Here is a 20,876-nt window from a genome sequence, read left to right as displayed (position 1 = left end):
ATAGCCTTGGCACCTGGGAATGTTGCAGGATGTGGGCGTCGCAGACCTTCAATATCTAAGTCTTGTGGTCGCAAACAAGCTGGACGTTCAGGGAGTGGAACGCCTTTCTGTTGACAAAGGCACCCAGCTCACCCGCTGACACCTTTAAGGCTACATGCGTGCAATTTATGGCTCCCTGTATGCGGGGAAACCCAACAATTGCAGCAAATCTTTTGACTCACTCAGCCTGGCTGGCTTCATCAATCCGGAAATGAATGAAGTTTTTGATCCATCTGAACAGAGCGTCAATGACTAGCTTGACACTGCTGTGGGCAGCAGACTGGGGGACACTACATAGATTCCCACTGACCCCTGGAAAGAACCTGAGGCAAAAAAATTCAGGGCCACTGTAAAGAGCCACTGGCATAGGGTGGCCACCTACACAGTTTGAGGTGATCTCTGGGCCAACCATCTGGCAAATGGAGGTCACAGTGTCCCTAGAGAGGTGGAGCCTCCTTCAGCACTGGATCTCAGATATGTCCAGGTAGCAAGGGTGCTGCCTGTAAACTCTGGCTGCAAGATAATGGTGTATTCTATGATCCCTTCTGCTTTGTGCTTTCTGCTGGCCCTGTACCTGCTCTGGCTGTGCCTCTCTTTCCACAGGTCGCTCTCTGGGACACTGCCTGCAGGCACCTGGCCTCCTCTCCTTTCTGGCCCTCTCCTTCTCTCCTGAGAAGATCCCTCCAGCAGAGTAGACAATCCCTATTTGCTGATTGCACAGGAGAGTGCACTTAAGGGGGGGGTCTCGGCAGAAAGCCTCTGAAAAAGCTGGTAAACCAAAGAGTGCTCCAGAGCACAGAGAAAATGCAATGAACTGTCTGAAAACCACCCCCACCAACTCACAGCCAAACTCAACTTGACAAGATGCTATTTGCCTTTTGTCGCGCCCTGGATTGAATTTTAATTAAAAACGTGATGGCCGCCTACTGAGTGGCCCATGTGCTGGGCGTGAAATCGCACGGGCCATGTAAAATCTTGGTGAATTGCCTTTTCAATTGTTCTAATTGCCCCTTTAATTGATGGCGAGCGCGCTTATCCGTAATATCGTGCAATGGCACGATGACTTCAGGGTGCATCCCGACGTTGTCTTGTGCGATTTTACATGAGATCGGGGCCGCTGTGTGCCTGATCCGACAGTGTAAAGTTCAGGCCCTGATTTCACTATTTTTCAGTGAAGGGATCTATTGTACTTGCAGCCATTCAAATTTAAGTTGTCTAATCTTGGTTCGAAAGCCCATACAGTTGCCTTATGAGATTCTAATTTTTATCTGATTCCCTACAGCAATGCAGTAGCAGCTGCCCTCTTATGCATCACAAGAGGCTGAGAAATAAAAAGCAAGCAAAGACAGAATGCAGGATTATTTTCCCTCGCAAACTCCAAAATGCCTCATTTTCTTTCTTGTTAAACGTGATAATAAGATAAAGTTGATAATATAGGGTTGTATAGTTGCCCGAAGCTGGTGACAATGGGAAAAATGGATTATTCCAGAAACTGATGAAGCAATGGCACAATGAGATGGTGAAGCAGTGCTCTGCAGTTTGTGTGGCACTGAACTGCTCTCATTGTGCTACAAATGCAGTTGCACTGAGAGTTTCTTTTTCAGTTTTATAAAGAAAAATAAAGCATAATACATAAGGTAGATTGAGAGCTGGGCTGGTTTCTACGCATGTGTGGCAAAGTACAGCTTTAATCACCCTGGTATAGAATATGCAAATACTCAGAATATGCAATAAATCAACACTGTGTCTCCTGCTCCTGTTCCTGCTTCCTGCACTATGGCCACAAATCAAAGCCACACACTGGGGTACAGCGTGATTGGCTTTCTGCGCTTGTGCAGACATGTATGGGCGTCCATCTTGGCGGCCAACTTACATTGGCAGGTGATACAGTGGCTTGTTAAATGATTCCAGGGCTTGTGACTCCACTATCTTGAAGTCTATATTGTAAGTGTTGATCATTTTGCGGGAAAAAGAGCTTCCTGGCAACATATATGGCCATACCTTCTATTAACATATATATCTATCTATTACTGTCATGGTTTGCCTTCAGGGCACCTCCTAGGTGTTTTACAGACCAGTCTTGACATGACGCAGGAATCGACTGTTATTGTACAATTAGAAGCAAAATTTGCCTCAGAATCCAAAACTTTTCACTTTAAATAAGAATTTTGAATTTCAATTTCAATTGCATCCCTCAGGATGTCCCAAAGCGATTTCAAACAATTAAGTGCTTTCAAAGATAAAAGCAAAATACTGTGGATGCTTGAAATCTGAAAGAAAAACAGAAAATGCTGGAAAAGTTCAGTAGGTCTGGCAACATCTGTGGAGAGAGAAACAAGAGTAAACATTTCGAGTCCATATGACTCTTCTTCAGAGCTGTGCTTTCAAAGTATAGTTACTATTGTAATGCAAGAAACATGGCAGCCAATTTGTGTATAGCAAGGTCGCACAAACACCAATGGCCAGATGCTCTGTTTTTAATTATGTTGGCTGAGGGATAAATATTGGCCAGGACAACAGGGAGAACTCCCCTGCTTTTCAAAATAGTACCATGGGTATTTTTTTACATCCACTTGAGAGGGCAGATGTTATAACTAACTCTAGGTTGACACTCCCAGTGCAATCCTGAGGGAGGGCTGCACTGTCTGAGATGCTGTCTTTCAGATAAGACATTAATCCGAGGACCCATCTGCCTTCTCAGGTGAAAAAATTACATGGCCTTGGGTATCCTTGGTGGCCTGGGCTAATATTTACCACCAACCAACAAAACTTTAAAAAAAAACCTGATTATCTGGTCATTATCACATTGTTATTCCTGGGACCTTGATCCATGGAAATTAGCTACCATGTTTGCTACACCATAACAGTGATCACTCTTTATAAACTATTTGATTATTTGCAAAGCACTTATTATAATGATTAAATAGCTTGTTGATATTCAAAGTTTGGTAAAATGTATAAATTAATGGTCCCTAAGCAATTTATTAGAGAGTTTCTCTGCCAATGCAAGCAATAAATATTCCTAAAGTCCTGGATTTTTTTTGGCAGCTAATGTTTTTGTCGGAAGAGCGGATTTCTTTTGGAAATGTTCCCGTCTTCACAAAATCAAGTCGCATGATCTTTCTGTACAACGTTTCTCAGACAGAAGTCATTTCATACAGCTGGCACTCAACATCAGTACATATCAGTGAGGTGAGAGATGTACCAATTTCTCCAGAGCATAAGATCATTAAGTGATAATACTGGGACCAGATTTATTTTTGTGGCCACAGTTTTTGTCTTTATTATATTAAGTTGATAAATATGTAAAAATAAACTTTTCCTGTCAGGGCCTTAATGTTCTATTTTTTGGCTGCAGTAAAAGACTCAATGATCATGACTGTTTTTAAAGCCAGCTCCTTAAATAGGCTCTTGCCCCTTCCTTTTCATATGCAAGAGACCTAATGTTTTATTCAGGCAGGCGCCAAGATGGGTGAGTATTTCAAGTGCAGATTGGGCTCGGGACAGCACATTGCTACATTTCCCCATACCCCCGTCAGACTACCTGACTACTGTTTCAGGCTAATACAAGAGTTGTGGGACATTTGTTGACCCCAAATTCAGATTCCTCCACCATGACCAATCTGTTATCAAGATTTCCTTTTTCCACATCCGAAACACTGTAGGCCTCTGTCCAACTCTAATCCACCACTTCCAAAACGTTCATCAACACCTTTTGAATTTTAAGACTCCATATTGCCTTGGTTGCTTGACCATTTCCAGCCTAAGTGAATCTCAATCCGTCCAGAATCCTCTCTCTGTTATTGCTCCCTACACAAGGGCCTGCCCTTTTCAAGCTCCACCATGCCTCAGCGAATGGACTTTTAAGATCTTTGTCTTTGCCTCCAAATCCCTCTGTGGCGTTGCCCGCCCTTTCCTCCGTGATCATGTGCAGCCACTACTGTCTGACACTGACTTATTGTTCGTTCTCCACTGACAACAGTTTGCTCCATACAGCAGTTATATCCTGTCCCTGTGCAACTCCCTTGCTCCACAACAATTTCATTTATGCAGCCCCTCTAATGTAGTAGAATCTCCCAATGTGTTTCACTGGCACGTCAGCAAATTAGATGTGACACTGAGCTACATGTGGAGATATTGGACAAGCTTGATTAAAGAGTTAGGTTTTAAAGACTGATTTTTTTTTTATTCGTTCATGGGATGTGGGCGTTGCTGGCTAGGCCAGCGTTAATTGCCCATCCTTAATTGCCCTTGAGAAGGTGGTGCTGAGCTGCCTTCATGAACTGCTGCAGTCCATGTGGTGTAGGTCTGCTCACAGTGCTGTTAGGGAGGGAGTTCCAGGATTTTGACCCTGCGAAAGTGAAGGAACAGCGATGTATTTCCAAGTCAGGATGATGAGGTGAACTTGCAGGCGGTGGTGTTCCTGTGTGTCTGCTGCCCTAGTCCCTCTAGATGGCAGTGGTTGTGGGTTTGGAAGGTGCTGTCTAAGGAGGCTTGATACGTTCCTGCAGTGCATCTTGTAGATGGCGTCAATGATGGAGAGAGTGAATGCTTGTGGATGGGGTGCCAATCAAGTGTGCTGCTTTGTCCTGGATAGTGTCAAGCTTCTTGAGTGTTGTTGGAGTTGCACTCATCCAGTCAAGTGGAGAGTATTGCATCAAATACTCCTGGCTTGGAAACATAGAAAATAAGAACAGGAGTAGGTCATTTGGCCCTTCAAGCCTGCTCCGCCATTCAGTATGATCATGGCTGATCCTCTATCTCAATGCCATACTCCCATTCTCCCCATACCCCTTGACACCTTTAGAGTCCAGAAATCTATCTATTTCCTCCTTAAATATACTGAGTGACTTGGCCTCCATAGCCTTCTGTGGTAGAGAATTCCACAGGTTCACCACCTCTGAGTGAAGAAGTTTCTCCTCATCTTAGTCCTAAATGGCCTATCCTGTACCCTGAAACTGTGACTCCTTATTCTAGACCCCCAGCCAGAGGAAACATCATCCCTGCATCCAGTCTGTCCATCCCTGTCAGAATGTTATACGTTTCAATGAAATCCCCTTTCATTCTTCTAAACTCATGTGAATGCAGGCCTAGTCAATACAACCTCTCCTCATACAACATCCCAGGAATCAGTCTGGTGAACCTTCGCTGCACTCCCTCTATCCTTCCTTAGGTAAGGAGACCAAAACTGCATACAACCCTCCAGGTGTGGTCTCACCAAGGCCCTCTACAGCTGCAGTAAGACATCCTTACCCCCGTTACTCAAGTCCTCTCGCAATGAAGGCCAACAAACCATTTTCCTTCTTAACTGCTTGCTGCATCTGCATGTTTGCTTTCAGTGACTGGCGTACAAGGGCACCCAGGTCCCTTTGTACATCCACATTCCCCAATCCATCACCATTTAAATAATACTCTGCCATTCTGTTTTTCCTACCGAAGTGGATAACTTCACACTTGCCCACGTTATACTGCATCTGCCATTTATTTGACCACTCACTCAACCTGCCTAAATCGCTTTGAAGCCTCTTAATACCCTTCTCACCACTCACATTCCCATCTAGTTTTGTGGCACCAGGAAGCTTAGAAATATTACATTTGGTTCCCTCACCCACATCATTGATATATATTGTGAATAGCTGGGGTGCAAGTACTGATCCCTGTGGTACCCCACTAGTCACCGCCTGCCACTCTGAAAAAGACCCATTTATTTCTACTCTCTGTTTCTTCTCTGCTAACTAATTCTCTATCCATGCCAATATATCACCCCCAATCCCATGTGCTTTAATTTTACACACTGACCTGTTATATGGGACTCTACTAAAAGCTTTGTGAAAATTCAAATGCACCACATCCACTGGTTCTCTCTTAACTATTCTGCGAGTTGAGTCCTCAAATTAACTCCAGTAGGTTTGTCAAACATGATTTCATACATCCATGTTGACTTTGTCTAATCCGTTGGTATTTTCCAAGTGTCCTGTTATCACATCCTTTATAATAGACTCTAACATTTTCTGTGCTACTGATGTAAGGCTAACCAGCTGTTTTCTCCCTCCCTCCTTTTTCAAATAGTGGGGTGACAATTGCCACCCTCCAATCTGCCAGGAGTGTTCCCGAATCTACAGAATTTGGGAAGATGACAACCAAAGGATACACTATTTCCATGGCCACTTCCTTTAGTACCCTGGGATGTGGATCATCAGGCCCTGGGGATTTATTAACTTGTGCCTTGTAGATGGTGTACAGGCTTTGGGGAGTCAAGGGGTGAGCTACTCGCTGCTGGATTCCTAGCCTCTGTCCTGCTCTTGTAGCCATAGTATTTACATGACTAGTCCAGTTCAGTTTCTGGTCAGTGGTAACCCCCAGGATGTTAATAGTCGGGTATTCAGTGATGGTAATGCCATTGAATGTCAAGGGGTGAAGGTTAGATTCTCTATTCTTGGAGAGGTCATTGCCTGGCAGTTGTGTGGTGCAAATATTACTTGCCGCTTGTCAGCCCAAGCCTGGATATTATGCTGCATTTGGACATAGACTGCTTCAGTCTTTGAGGAGTTGCAAATGGAGCTGAACATTGTGCAATCATCAGCAAACATCCCCTCTTCTGACCTTATGATGGAAAGAAGGTCATTGATGAAGCAACTGAAGATGGTTGGGCCTAGGACACTACCCTGAGGAATTCCTGCAGTGATGTCCTGGAACTGAAATGATTGATCTCCAACAACCACAAGCATCTTCCTTTGTGCTGGGTATGATTTCACCTAGCAGAGAGTTTTCCCCTGATTGGACTCCAGTTGTGCTCCTTGATGTCACACTTGGTCAAATGCTGCCTTGATGTAAATGACAGTCACTCTCACTTCACCTCGGGAGTTCAGCTCTTTTGTCCATGTATGGATTAAGGCTGTAATGAGGTCAGGAGCTGAGTGGCCCTGACTGAACCGAAACTGGGCGTCAGTTAGCAGGTTATTGCTAAGCAAGTGCTGCTTGATAACACTGTTGATGACCCCTTCCATCACTTTATTGATGATCAAGAGTAGACTGATGTGGTGGTATTGTCTGGTTTGGAGTTGTCCTGCTTTTTGTGTACAGGACATACCTGGGCAATTTTCTAGTAAATGCCAGTGTTGTAGCTGCACTGAAACAGCTTGGCTAGGGGCACGGCAAGTTCTGGAGCACAAGTCTTCAGTGCTATTGCCTGAATATTGTCCGGGCCTTTGCATTATACTGTGCCTTCAGTGTTTCTTGATATCACACGTAGTGAATCAAATTGGCTAAATCATGGCATTTGTAATGCCGGGACCCTCCAGACGAGGCCAAGATGGATCATCAAGGTCAGCAGTGGAGATGTTTGCTGATGATTGCACAATGTTCAGCACCATTCACTACTTCTCAGATACTGAAGCAGTCCATGTCCATGTGCAGCAAGACCCGGACAATATCCAGGCTTGGGCTGACAAGTAGCAAGTAACATTCACGCCACACAAGTGCCTGTCCACCATCTACAAGGCACAAGTCAGGAGTGTGATGGAATACACTGCACTTGCCTGTTTGAGTGCAGCTCCAACAACACTCAAGAAGCTTAACACCATACAGGACAAAGCAGTCAGCTTGATTGGCACCCAATCCATGAGCATTTATTCCCTCCACAACTGACGAACAGTAGCAGCAGTGTGCACCATCTACAAGTTGCACTGCGGAAATTCACCAACACTCATTAGGCAGAACCTTCCAAACCCACGACCGCCACCAACTAGAAGGCCACCACCTGCAAATTCCCCTCCAAGCCACTCCCCATCTTGACTTGGAAATATATCACCGTTCCTTCACTGTCGCTGGGTCAAAACCCTGGAACTCCCTTCCTAACAGCATTGTGGGTGTACTTACACTACATGGATTGCAGCAGTTCAAGGAGGCAGCTCACTACCACCTTCTCAAGGGCAATTGGGGATGGGCAATAAATCTTGGCCTAGCCAGCGACGCCCACATCCCGTTAATGAATTTTAAAAATGGTTTAGTGCCACACTACATGATGGAGAGTAACCTCAATGTGAAGTTGGCACTTTGCCTCCACAAGGACTGTGCTGTGTCCCTCTTACTGATACTGTCCTACCGATACTGTCATGGACAGATTCATCTGCGGCAGGCAAGTTGGTGAGGATGAGGTCAAGTATGTTTTTCTCTCTTGTTGGTTCCCTCACCACCTGCCACAGACTCAGTCTAGCAGTTATGTCCTTTAGGATTGGGCCAGATCAGTCTGTAGTGGCGCAACCAAGTCACTCTTGTTGATAGGCATTGAAAAACCCCACCCAGAGTACGTTCTGCACCCTTGCCTCCCTCAGTGCTTCGTCCAAGTGGTGTTCAACATGCAGGAGTACTGATTCATGGTATTACACGAAGATAATCATGGTTTCCTTGCCCATGTTTGACCTGATGCCATGAGACTTCATGGGATCTGGAGTCGATGTTGAGTACCCTCAGGCAACTCCTTCTCGACTGTATACCACTATGGCACCACATCTGCTGTGCCTGCCCTGCTGGTAGGACAGGACGTACCCAGCGATGGTGATGGTGACTGTAAGGTATGATTCCGTGAGGATGACTATGTCAGGTTGTTGCTTGACTAGCCTGTAAGGTAGCTCTTCCGATGTTGGCATAAACCCCCAGATGTTAGTAAGGAGGACTTTGCAGGGTCGACAGGGCCGAGTTTGCTGTTGTCATTTCCGGTGCCTAGGTCAATGCCAGGTGCTCGGTCTGCTTTCACTGCTTTTTGACTTTCTAGCGGTTTGATTCAGCTGAGCGGCTTGCTAGGCCATTGCAGAGTCAACCACATTGCTGTGAATCTGGAATCACATATAGGCCCGGCCAGGTAAGGATGGCAGCTTTCCTTCCCTAAAGGGCATTAGTGAACTAATGATTAGTTTTTTAAAAAATGTCAATTGACAATGGTTTCATAGTTATTGTTAGAGATTTAATTTCGGATTTTTTATTGAATTTAAATTCCGCCATCTGCTGTGGTGGAATTTGAACCCCAGTCACCAGAGCATTACTCTGGGCCTCTGGATTAATAGTTCAGTGATAATACCACTGCATCACTGCCTTCCCCAGGGAGGAGTGATGTTTATAGAGGGAATTCCAGAGCTTAGGACTTAGGAAGCTGAAGGCATGGCTGCCAATGGTGCAGCGATGAAAATCGGGCATCTGCAAGAGGCCATAATTGGAAGACGCAGAGGATCTTGGAGGGTTGTATAGCTGGAGGGGGTTACAGAGATTAGGAGGGCTGAGATCACAAGAGGGAATTGAATATTAGGATGAGAATTTGCCACTCAATTCCTGTTTTTGAAACCCCCTTCTCTTCGGCTTTGTTTTTTTCCCATTCCCTGTCAATCATTTTCTTACCTCCTGCTTGGTGTCCAATTATTTCTGCCCATAATCTGTAAAAAAAAATGAATACACCTTTCTGTGTCTGAGGAGTGCGAACAAGATGTGAGTTGTTACAATAATGCAGCATGATTTGAGACCATTGCTCTTCATTTCAGTCCATACACCTCTGTGCTTTGCCTACCCAAATCCTGTTAACTTGTCGTTGCTCTTTTTACAGGTATTGAATATTACTCCTGTCTGTGGAGTACTTCATCCTGGAGACAACATACATTGTATTGTCACACTGAGTACGCATAAAAACCCTTGCTTCTATGACTTGGATCTAATCTGTGAGGTAACTTCTTTTAACTTTTGTATGAAAAAGATGATGGGAAACTACTTCCTCAGGAACCACTGGAGGCAGCTACAGCTGTGGCCTTAGCCCTTTTTTCTGTCTGAAACTCCCTCATTCCATCTCATGAAAGGATTGCTCTTTTGGCCATCACAATCTTTCCTTGGAGTAAGGAGGTTATGGGTTCAAGCCCCATTTCAGGGACTTGAGTACAATATCGCGGTTGACGTTCCAGTGCAGTACTGAGGGAGTGCTGTACTGTTAGAGGTTCTGTCTTTTGGATGAGACGTTAAACCTAGGAACCGGCTACCCTCTCTGATGAATGTGAACAATCCTACGGCAATATTTTGAAGAAGAACAGGGTTCCCCCCAGTGTCCTGGTCAAAATTTATCTCTCAATCAATATCACAAAAACAGATTATCTGGACGTCAGCATATTGCTGTTTGTGGATACTTGGTGTACTCAGATTAGAGCATAAGAACATAAGAAATAGGAACAGGAGTAGACTAATCAACTTCTTGAGTCTGCTCTACCATTCAATAAGATCATGGCTGATCTTCTTACATTTCATTTCCACATTCCCATCTATCCCCGATAACCTTTGATTCCCTTGCCTAACAAGAATCTATCTACCTCTGCCTTAAAAATATTCAATGACCCCGCCTCCACCATCTTCTGAGGCAGAGAATTCCAAAGTCGCATAACCTGAGAGAAAAAAATTCCCCTCATCTCTGTCCTAAAAGGGCGACTCCTAATTTTAAAACAGTGTCGCCTAATTCTGGACTCACCCACAACAGGAAACGTCCTTTTGGCGTCCACCTTGCCATTCAGGATCTTGTATACTTCAATCAAATCAGATTGGCTGCCATGTTTCTTACATTACAACAGCGCTTGAAGAAAAAGTAATTAGCTGGCTTTAAGGCACTTTGGAACATCCTGAGATCATGTAAGGTGCTATATAAATGCAAGTCCTTCTTTCCTTTTAAGTGTTAGACAGTGTTCCATGCACAGTAACATGAATTTCCAGGGTCTCACAGCATCTCAACACCTCTCACACTGGCCCTTACCTTCAAGATTCTAATACAAATTGAGATTTTGCAGTTTCAACTCATTGTTTGGAGTGTATAAGCCTCTACTGCTGCCAAATGGTCAATCTTGTTCAGACAAACATGTGAAAAATAGATATTCCACATGACGAGATAAGTGAAAAGGTACCATTTTAAAGGGAGTGCAGGAATCGAGAGACCTCGGGGTTTATGTGGTAGGACAGTTGATAAGAAAAAGAAGCATATGGGATTCTTGGCTTTATAAATAGAGACAGAGGGTCTCCTTACCCAATGAAGAATATACTTGCCATGGAGAGAGTGCAATCTAGGTTCACCAGACTGATTCTTGGGATGGTGGGATTGTCTTACGAAGAGAGACCGAGGAGACTGGTCCTGTATTCTTTAGAGGTCAGAAAAATGAAAGGCCATCTCATTGAAGCATTTAGGATTCTTACAGGGCTCGACAGGGCAGATGCAGGAAGGATGTTTCCCCTGGCTGGGGTTCAGGGGAAGGGGAGGTCTAGAACCAGGGTACATAGTCTAAGCATAAGGAGTAGGGGGTAAGCCATTTAAGACTGAGGTGAGGAGGAATTTCTTCACTCAGAGGGTGGGCTGTAGCGGCTTGGTTATTGAATATGTTCAAGACAAGGATCGATAGATTTCTAGATATTGGAGATATCAAGGGATATGAGGATAGTGTGGGAAAATGGCATTGAGGTTGAAGATCAGCCTTGATCTAATTGAATGGTGGAGCAGGCTCGAGGGGCTGAATGGCCTACTCCTGCAAATATGTTCCTATGTACAAAAGCAAGGCCTAATGCTAAACTTTTTAAATCATTGGTTAGGCCTTAGCTGGAGTGTTGTGTCCAATTCTGGGCACCACAATCTGGGAAGGATGTCAAGTCCTTGGAGGATGCAGAGGAGATTTACCAGGGTTGAAAATTCTCTGTGGAATTCTCTCCCCAAGGGAGCAGTGGAGGGAAGGTTATTGAGTATTTTTAAGGCTGAGTTAGATTGACTCCCTTGCCAATTAAGAATCTAAGGTGACAGGAGGTAGACAGGAAAGTAGACTTGAGGCCACAACCAGACCAGCCATGATCTTATCAAATGGTGGAGCAGGTTCAAGGGGCTGAATGGCCTATTCCTGTTCCTAATTCATATGTTCAGTCACTTGGAAAGAATAGAAAAGCTGTTCTCTTCTTAAAGCAGCAAAATTTAAGAGGATATTTAATAGAGCTATTAAAATAGCTTGGGAGAAACTGTTTTCATTGGCGCAGGGTCACTAACCAGAAGACACAAATTTAAGATAATAAACTTAAGAAGCAGAGGGAGATGAAGAGCAATTTTTCTTGCGCAGCAAGCTGTTGTGATCTGGGATGTACTGCCTGAAAGGGTGGTGGAAGCAGATTCAGTAATAGCTTTTCTAAAGGGAATTGGATTTATACTTGAAAAGGAAAAATTTGCAGTGCTATGGAGAATGAGCATTGGGAGTGGGACAACTTGGACAGCTTTACCAGTGAACCAGAACAGGTACAATGGGTGAATGGCCTCCTGTGTTGTAAGTTTCTATGATAGTGGGGCACTCTTTTGAGTTCAGAAACATTATTGGATAGAGTAGAGAAAGTTTTATGCTGAATATAACTTACTATGTGTGTGGCCTGGGAGAACTTGGTGCTGATACTAGGTGCTTGAAATGTCCCATCCACTTTGATAAGCATCAAATTCACTTTTTTAACAAAGCCATTTTTCTCCCAATCTGGAACATTTCCAGGTAAGGCCCAACTTGTGGTCTTTGGTCACAGTATTGTGCATTTGTGTGTTTCAGATGATTAAGGATTTGACAGTGTAGGTAGAAATTACTTCCCCTGGTGGAGAAAGGCAAAAACAAGAGGGCATAACCTTAAAATTAGAACCAGGCCATTCAGGGGTGATGTCAGGAAGTACTTCATCACAAAAAGGGTACTAGAAATCTAAGATTCTCTCCCCCAGAAAGCTGTTGAGACTGCTTTCAATTTTTGGTTGAAAATCTCAATAACTGTGAGATTGATAAATTTTGTTAGGTAAGGGTGTTAAGAGTTACAAAACCAAGACAGGTAAATGCAGTTAGGATATAGATCAGCTATGATCTGATTTGAATGGTGAAACAGGCTTGAGGGGCTGAATGGGCTCCTCCTGCTCTTGTGTACAGAACTGCAACATGCTGTAACCCTGTCTGATTGTAATTGATTTTGATCCACCTGATAGGTTTATTCCAAGCAACAGACAACACAGTACCAGAAGGAACTCCAGGACTGGGAGAAAGAGAAGGACCGGCAGCAAGTCGAGTTCACTATTACAGAACGGGGTCTGCAAGACAACCAACAGCCGGCTCGCCAAAGACAGGTAGCTGCAGCCAACAAAACAACGGGGGTTGGGTGGGCAGCGTTCTACTGCAAACTATGATGGCTGAGCAGATTGGCAGATGACTTGTCAGGAGCTGGAGCTCTGCGTTACTCTTTGCTCGCTGGAGGCTGAATGTGTAGCATTGTGAGACAGAAAGATGGAGCTTCTGATTCTTCCACTCTGCTTTGTTTCACGGCTGTATTTATACTCCATCCAAGCCTACTTCTTCATTGAGGTACGACATTTCCAGAAAGCAAGTTACAGTTCAGACACTGGGCAATGCATTTCCAGATATAAGGCCATGCTTTAATTCAAAGAGAATCAGCTTTGAGGACTGAGGGCTCATCCACAAGAATGACTCTGAGTGCTGAATGAGAGAAAGGCCTGAAAAAGGCATTGATCACAGATTAAATGTGGCCTAAAATTCCTCTCTCCACTATTGAAGCAGAGGCATTAGGCATTAATTCATTTATTAAGCAGTGAAACAGAGAATGTTGGAAAAACCCAGCAGGTGTTTATTTAGCAGCTGTTGACCAGAGGTCCGAGTTGAGCTCTCAACACCTGGATCAGTCCAATGGAGGTGGCAAATAGAGATTGTGGAGTCCCTAATCGCAAGGTTAAGGAAACCGTGCAGGAGATGCTGGGTTCCTGTCGTCAAGCTTGTGGCCAGGTAACGTATGCACCTATTTGATTGCAAGCCACGTTATGGAGCCCCTGATGAATTTTGCCACAATACATACAGCTGCTACATCAAAATAACTCTAGCCCTTAAAGGTGCTGTCAAATGTGAGCTCGATTCTGTTCATACCTGATGTCCACACACCTGTACTTCTTGGGATGATGGGTGTGGGAACCCTGGTTGATCACCGTCCACAATCCTGGGTAACTGAGGCAAGTCGCTAATGCAACTAAGATTAATCACCTGAGCACAGAAAGAGGTTTAAACCTGGGTCCTACCAGATCAATTGGGAAGGAATTTTCAATGGCGGGTTTTCCCGTCCCACCACCCATAGTGCCGGCGGGCAGCCCCACAGCTACTTAATGCTCTATGGAGAGTTAATTGGCTGAAGTAGGACTTCTGCCCCCTCACTCTGGCGGAAGTCCCGCCTCAGAGAGCTGCTGGCCAATCTGATTGGTTGGGAGCTGTGTCGTCCCAGCAATGCTGGTGGCAGCAGTGGCCAGGACTGAGACAAAAAGTAGTGCCCAGGTTCTGAGTCCAGGACCAGGTAAGAGCGAGGGATCTCACAGCAAGGAGGGGAGTTGGACCTGGCGGGGTGAGAGAGTGGAATGGAGAGTGGGAGGGCAGGAGTCTTGAGGCCAGAGTGGGGGGGGTTGCGGGGAGAGCACCCTGGGCGGCAGACCTTTGGAAAGTGATTGCCCGATGTCAGAAAAGGGACCCTAGAAGGAGGCTGCCCTCCATTCCTTCCTTTGGTCTGAGCTTGGTGACCGGTGGAGCTTCCCCACCGCTCCGAATTTCTCCTGCCAGCCTCAAAATTCAGGAAGTGGTCCCTAAGTGGCCATAATTGGTCACGGGTCACTTAAAGGCCTCAGTTAGGGTGTGGGTGGGCTGCCCTAGGCCTCGCCTTCCCCACATAAATTTGCGAATAGGAGGCTAGCAGGAAGGCCAGGTGGGAAATTTTATGACCCTCCTCCATGCCCAGCCTGCAAACCCATCGGCAGGGAACCATAAAATTCTGCCCAATATTTTTCAGCGCGTTCATTTACCCTGTGGTCATAACAGTCATAACATTTTTGAGTCATCCCCATTATATGACATGTGGATTAGATCTTTTTGCAAACACAGGCTTGGCATGTCAGCCTTGGCTCAGTGGGTATAATTTTGCCTTTGAGTTCAAATCTCACCCTAACCCAGGGTGACACTTCAGTGCTCCACTGAGGGAGTACTGCACTATTGGAGACACGACTTTTGGAGACGATGCTAAACTGGCATCCCGTCTGTCCTTTCCGGTCAATGTAAAATCACATGGTGCTATTTCAGAGAAGAGCAGAGGAGCTCTCCCTGGTGTCCAAGTCAATATTTATCTGTTGAACATCACTCAAAAAAAAAATAGATCATCTGGTCATTATCACATTGCTGTTTGTGGGAGCATGCTTTATGCAAATTGGATGGTTTATTTCCGGCATTACAACAGCGACTACATTTCAAAAGACAAGTCCCTTGTTGACTGTAAAGCACTTTAGAATATACTGAGGTTGTGAAAATATCTACATAAATACAAATCATTCTTTTGTGGTTGAATGTACCTTTTTCTATATGTATTCCTGATAGCTGCAATGGCTTAGAACACCAATATGGTTGAATACAGTGTTTTCTAAATGCGTTTCATTCCTTTCTCTCCGAAAGTGTTGCAGAGACTTACAAGGAAATCACAGGAAGACACAGAAGATCGCAGGCCCGAAGATTATGAAGTACAAGGTGAGAAATAAGGGCTGAGGTACAGTGGAGATAAAAGTAGAGAGAGGTATGTGAAAAAATATAACAAAAACATGATGAGGGAAAGAAAAGCTGATGTGACAAAGTTCCTTGTAATATGATTAGATTTTTTTTTAAATTTGCTGAATGGCAAGCTCTTAATTCAAATGATCTGAAATTCAGTTATTTTAACACTTTCCTGTGGTACTGACATTGCTGCAGCTGAAAGTCTCTTTTGTCAAAGGTATTTTTTGAAATGGATTTGGGATATTTTTGAAATCAAGTTCGGTTCTTTTCTATGACCAGACTGGTGATTTTAATCTAACTTTCTGGTTTGAAATCCATGGGGACGGGTGTGAGACTGGTTTTACACTCTGCTTGATTTTACTCTCTATCAAAGTTGACAAGAGCAATAAAAATAGAAAATACTGGAAATATTCAGCAGGTCAGGCAGCATCTGTGGAGAGTTAATGGGCAGAATTTATGAGTCGGTGAGCAGGGGCGGGGTCCGCTCGCCGACGCGTAAAATGACGCGCGGTGACGTCGGGGGGAACTCCCGACGCCACCGCGATTTAAATTTTCAGGAAGGCGGGAGCGCAGCAAAATCAGCTACGGGCCCGCCCACCTGTCAATGGCCAATTGAGGCCATTGACAGGATCAATTAAGTAATTAAAGGACCTGCCCGTCCAGCCTTAAGGTTGGCGGGGAGGCCGGGAGCCCCGGCAGGGAATAGAAAAAACATGAAACCTCATCCACCCGGCGGGATGAGGTTTCATGTAGGCTTTAAAAAATTTTAATAAAGATTTTGTAAAAATTACGGACATGTCCCAACTCATGTGACATTGTCACATGAGGGGACATGTAAGGGAGATTTTATTTTTCTATTTTTATCTTTTTTACATGGGCAGCCGATCCCCCTGAGGCTGCACTTAGCCTCAGGGAGATGAGTGCGCTCTTTCGTGCGCATGGGCAAAAGAGTGCACTCTCGATTTTGGGATTCCCCCCCCACCCCCCACCCGCACAGGGAGCGCATAGCGCTTCTGTGTGGACGTCACGCTGGGCGGGCCTTAATTGGCTCACCCACATAAAATGGCACCACGCCTTCGATCGAGGGTGCCGATTGGAAGCGCGCCCGTTAGCGCCCGCCCATCAACCTCCCCCCCCCAACGGGGGGAAAATTCAGCCCAATGTTTCGATCGATGGGAATCGGGGGAATACTCTCCGCTGGTTGGAGTCGTACCTTGCACAATGGAAGACGGTTATGGTTGTTGGAGGTCAATCATCTCAGATCCAGCACATCACCGCAGGAGCTCTCAGGATAGTGTACTAGGCTCACCCATCTCCAGCTGTTTCATCAATGACCTTCCTTCCATCATAAGGTCAGAAGTGGGGATGTTCGCTGATGATTGCACAATGTTCAGCACCATTCGCAACTCCTCAGATACTGAAGCAGTCCATGTCCAAATGCAGCAAGACCTGGACAATATCCAGGCTTGGGCTGACAAGTGGCAAGTAACATTCATGCCACGCAAGTGCCAGGCAATGACCATCTCCAAGAAGAGAGAATCTAACCATTGCCCCTTGACATTCAGTGGCATTACCATCACTGAAACCCCTACTATCAACATCCTGGGGATTACCATTGACCAGAAACTGAACTGGACCAGCCAAATAAATACTGTGGCTACAAAAGCAGGTCAGAGGCCAGGAATCCTGTGGCGACTAACTCACCTCCTGATTCCCAAAGCCTGTCCACCATCTACAAGGCACAAGTCACAAATGTGATGGAATACTTTGCACTTCCCTGGATGAGTGCAGCTCCAACAGCACTCAAGCTTGACAACATCCAGGACAAAGCAGCCCACTTGGTTGGCACCCCATCCACAAACACTCACTCCTTCCACCACTGACATACAGTGGCAGCAGTGTGTACCATCTACATGATGCACTGCAGGAACTCATCAAGCCTCCTTGGAAGCACCTTCCAAACCCATGACCACTGCCATCTAGGAGGACAAGGGCCACAGATACATGGGAATGCCATTACCCAGAAGTGCCATCCAAGCCACTCACCATCCTGACTTGGAATTATATCGCCGTTCCTTCACTGTCACTGGGTCAAAATCCTGGAACTCCCTCCCTAACAGCACTGTGGGTGTACCTACACTTCATGGACTGCAGCGGTTCAAGGAGGCAGCTCTCCACCACCTTCTCAAGGGCAATTAGGGATGGATAATATTTCTAGTCAGAAATGTCAACATCCCATGAACGAATAAAAAAACCTTTCCTTGTAAGATAATCCACCCCCCCATCCCAGTTATCAATTGAGTGAATCCTCTCTGAACTGCTTCTAACACAGTTAGAACCTTAATTAAGTAAGGAGATCAAAACTGTACACAGTACTCTAGATGTGGTCTCACCAATACCCTGTACAACAGAGGGTGATGACAGAAGGCTGCTTTAGTGACTGGAAGCCAGTGTCCAGTGGCATACCACAGGGATCTGTGCCAGGTCCCCTATTATTCATCATTTATATAAACAACATAGATGACTATGTGGGGTGTAGGATTAGTAAGTTGGCCAATGACACAAAGATTGGCCGAGTGGTTAACAGTGAGGCTGAGTGCCTTGGGCTCCAGGGAGATATAGACGGGATGGTCAAATGGGCAGCTAAGTGGCAGATGGAATTTAACCCTGAAAAGTGTGAGGTGATACACTTTGGAAGGAGTAATTTGACAAGGAAGTATTCAATGAATGGCATGACACTAGGAAGCTCTGAGGAACAAAGGGACCTTGGCGTGTGTGTCCATAGATCTCTGAAGGCAGAGGGGCATGTTAGTGGGGTGATGAAAAAGGCATATGGAACACTTGCCTTTATTAATCGAGGCATAGATTACAAAAGTAGGGAGATCATGTTGGAATTGTATGGAACCTTGGTGAGGCCACAGCTGGAGTACTGTGTGCAGTTCTGGTCACCACATTATAGGAAGGATGTGATTGCACTGGAGGGGGTGCAGAGGAGATTCACCAGGATGTTGCCTGGGATGAAACATTTAAGTTATGAAGCGAGGTTGGATAGACTTGGGTTGTTTTTGTTGGAGCAGACAAGACTGAGGGGTGACCTGACCGAGGTGTGCAAGATTATGAGGGGTATAGACAGGGTGGATAGGGAGCAGCTGTTCCCCTTAGTTGAAGGGTCAGTCACGAGGGGACACAAGTTCAAGGTGAGGGGCAGGAGGTTTAGGGGGGATGTGAGGAAAAACTTTTTTACCTAGAGGGTGGTGATGGTCTGGAATGCGCTGCCTGGGAGGGTGGTGGAGGCGGGTTGCCTCACATCCTTTAAAAAGTACCTGGATGAGCACTTGGCCCATCATAACATTCAAGGCTATGGGCCAAGCACTGGTAAATGGGATTAGGTAGGTACGTAGATCAGGTGTTTCTCATGTGTCGGTGCAGACTCGATGGGCCGAAGAGCCTCTTCTGCACTGTGTGATTCTGTGCTTCTGTGAACTGTAGTAAAACATCCCTGCTTTTATATTCCATTCCCCTTGCAATAAATGACAACATTCCATTTTTTTAATTCATTTGCCTTCCTAATCACTTGCTGTACCTGCATACTAACTTTTTGTGATCCATGTACCCAGATCCCTCTGTACCTCAGAGTCCTGCAATCTTTCTCTATTTAAATAATATGCTGCTTTTCTATTCTTCCTGCCAAAATGGATAAGTTCACATTTTCCCATATTATACTCCATATGTTAAATCTTTGCCCACGCACTCGACCTATCTATGTCCCTTTTCAGAATCCTTATGTCCTCTTGACAACTTACTCCCCTACCTATCATCAGCAAATTAACAACCATACATTTGGTCCCTTCCTCCAAGTCATTGATGTAAATTATAAATAGTTGAGGCACCAAGACTGACCCCTGTGGCACTCTGCTCGTCACATCCTGCCAACCTGAAAAAGACTCATTTAAGCATATTCTCTGCTTCCTGTTAGCTAAACAACCCTCTATCTATGCTAATATGTTATCCCTGCACCATGAGCACTTATTTTGCGTCATAACCTTTGATGTTGCACCTTGTTAAATGCCCTCTGGAAATCTAAGTACTGCGCATCCAAAGGTTCCCCGTAATCCATGTTGCATGTTATTTCCTCAAAGAACTCCAATAAATTAGTCAAACATGATTTCACTTTCACAAAACCATGTTGACTCTGCTTGATTGCACTGAGATTTTCTGAGTGCTCCTCTGTAACCTCCTTAATAATAGATTCCAGCAATTTCCGTACAACAGATGTTAAATTAACTGGCCTGTAGTTTCCTGCTTTCTGTCTCCTTACTTTCTTGAATAGAGGAGTCACATTCGCTATTCTCCAGTCTGAAGGGACCTTTCCAAAATTCCAGTTTTGGAATATTAAAACCAATGCATCTACCATCTCAGCGGCCACTTCTTTCAAGACTCTAGCATGAAGTCCATCAGGAACTGGGGACTTGTCAGTTTTTAGTTCTAATAATCTTCTTAGTACCCTTTCCCCAGTGATTGTAATTGTTCTCAGTTCCTCTCTTGATTTCACCTCCTGATTTACACTTATTTCTGGGATGTTATTTGTATCTGCATCAGTGAAGACACACAAAATATATGTTCAGTTCATCCGTCATTTCCTTAGTTCCCATTATTAATTCCCCATTCTCACTCTCTAGAGGACCAATGCTCACTTTACTTACTCTTTTCCCTTTTAAATACCTGTAGAAACTCTTACTATCTGTTTTTATATTTCTGGCTAGCTTTCTCTCCTTCAGTTAACCATTAGAATATATCTTTTCTGAGTGTTCTGAAATATCTCTTTAAATGTCTGCCATCACTACTGACCTATCCCTTAACCTAATTTCCCAGTTCACTTTAGCCAGCTCTCTCTTTATGCCCTCGTAATTGTCCCTATTTAAGTTTAAAACACTTGTCTTATATCCACTCCTCTCTCCCTCAAATTGAATGTGAAATTTAATCGGATTATGATCACTGCTACCTAACCTTTACTATGAGGTCATTAATTAATCCTGTCTCATTGCACATTACCAAATCTCCCTGGTTGGTGCTAAAATGTGCTGCTCTAAGAAACTGTCCCAAAAACACTATGAACTCATCATCTAGGCAGCTTTTGCCAATCTGATTTGCCCAACCTGCATATAGATTAAAATCACCCATGATTATCACCGTACCCTTCTCACAAGCCCCCATTGTTTCTTCTTGTATAACCGGTGCTAC

General features: G+C 44.8%; 2 protein-coding genes across 2 annotated transcripts in view; one reads left to right on the top strand and one right to left on the bottom strand.

Moving 5' to 3' along the window:
- LOC144686882 (tubulin alpha-1D chain) overlaps positions 1 to 20,876 on the bottom strand; it is a 917,839-nt gene that overhangs the window by 617,148 nt on the left and 279,815 nt on the right. The window lies entirely within an intron of this gene.
- The window catches only part of cfap65 (cilia and flagella associated protein 65), a 152,032-nt gene that overhangs the window by 101,935 nt on the left and 29,221 nt on the right, over positions 1 to 20,876 (top strand). Inside the window, exons 24-27 of the mRNA XM_078552783.1 lie at positions 3,088 to 3,231; positions 9,632 to 9,748; positions 13,037 to 13,174; positions 15,540 to 15,611. Of these exons, the coding sequence (XP_078408909.1) occupies positions 3,088 to 3,231; positions 9,632 to 9,748; positions 13,037 to 13,174; positions 15,540 to 15,611 (471 nt within the window). The remainder of the gene's footprint in view (positions 1 to 3,087; positions 3,232 to 9,631; positions 9,749 to 13,036; positions 13,175 to 15,539; positions 15,612 to 20,876) is intronic.

This window comes from Cetorhinus maximus, chromosome 11 (genome assembly GCF_964194155.1).
Source record: "Cetorhinus maximus chromosome 11, sCetMax3.hap1.1, whole genome shotgun sequence".
Lineage (NCBI taxonomy): Eukaryota > Metazoa > Chordata > Chondrichthyes > Lamniformes > Cetorhinidae > Cetorhinus > Cetorhinus maximus.
This window is presented reverse-complemented; position numbering and strand designations above follow the sequence as displayed.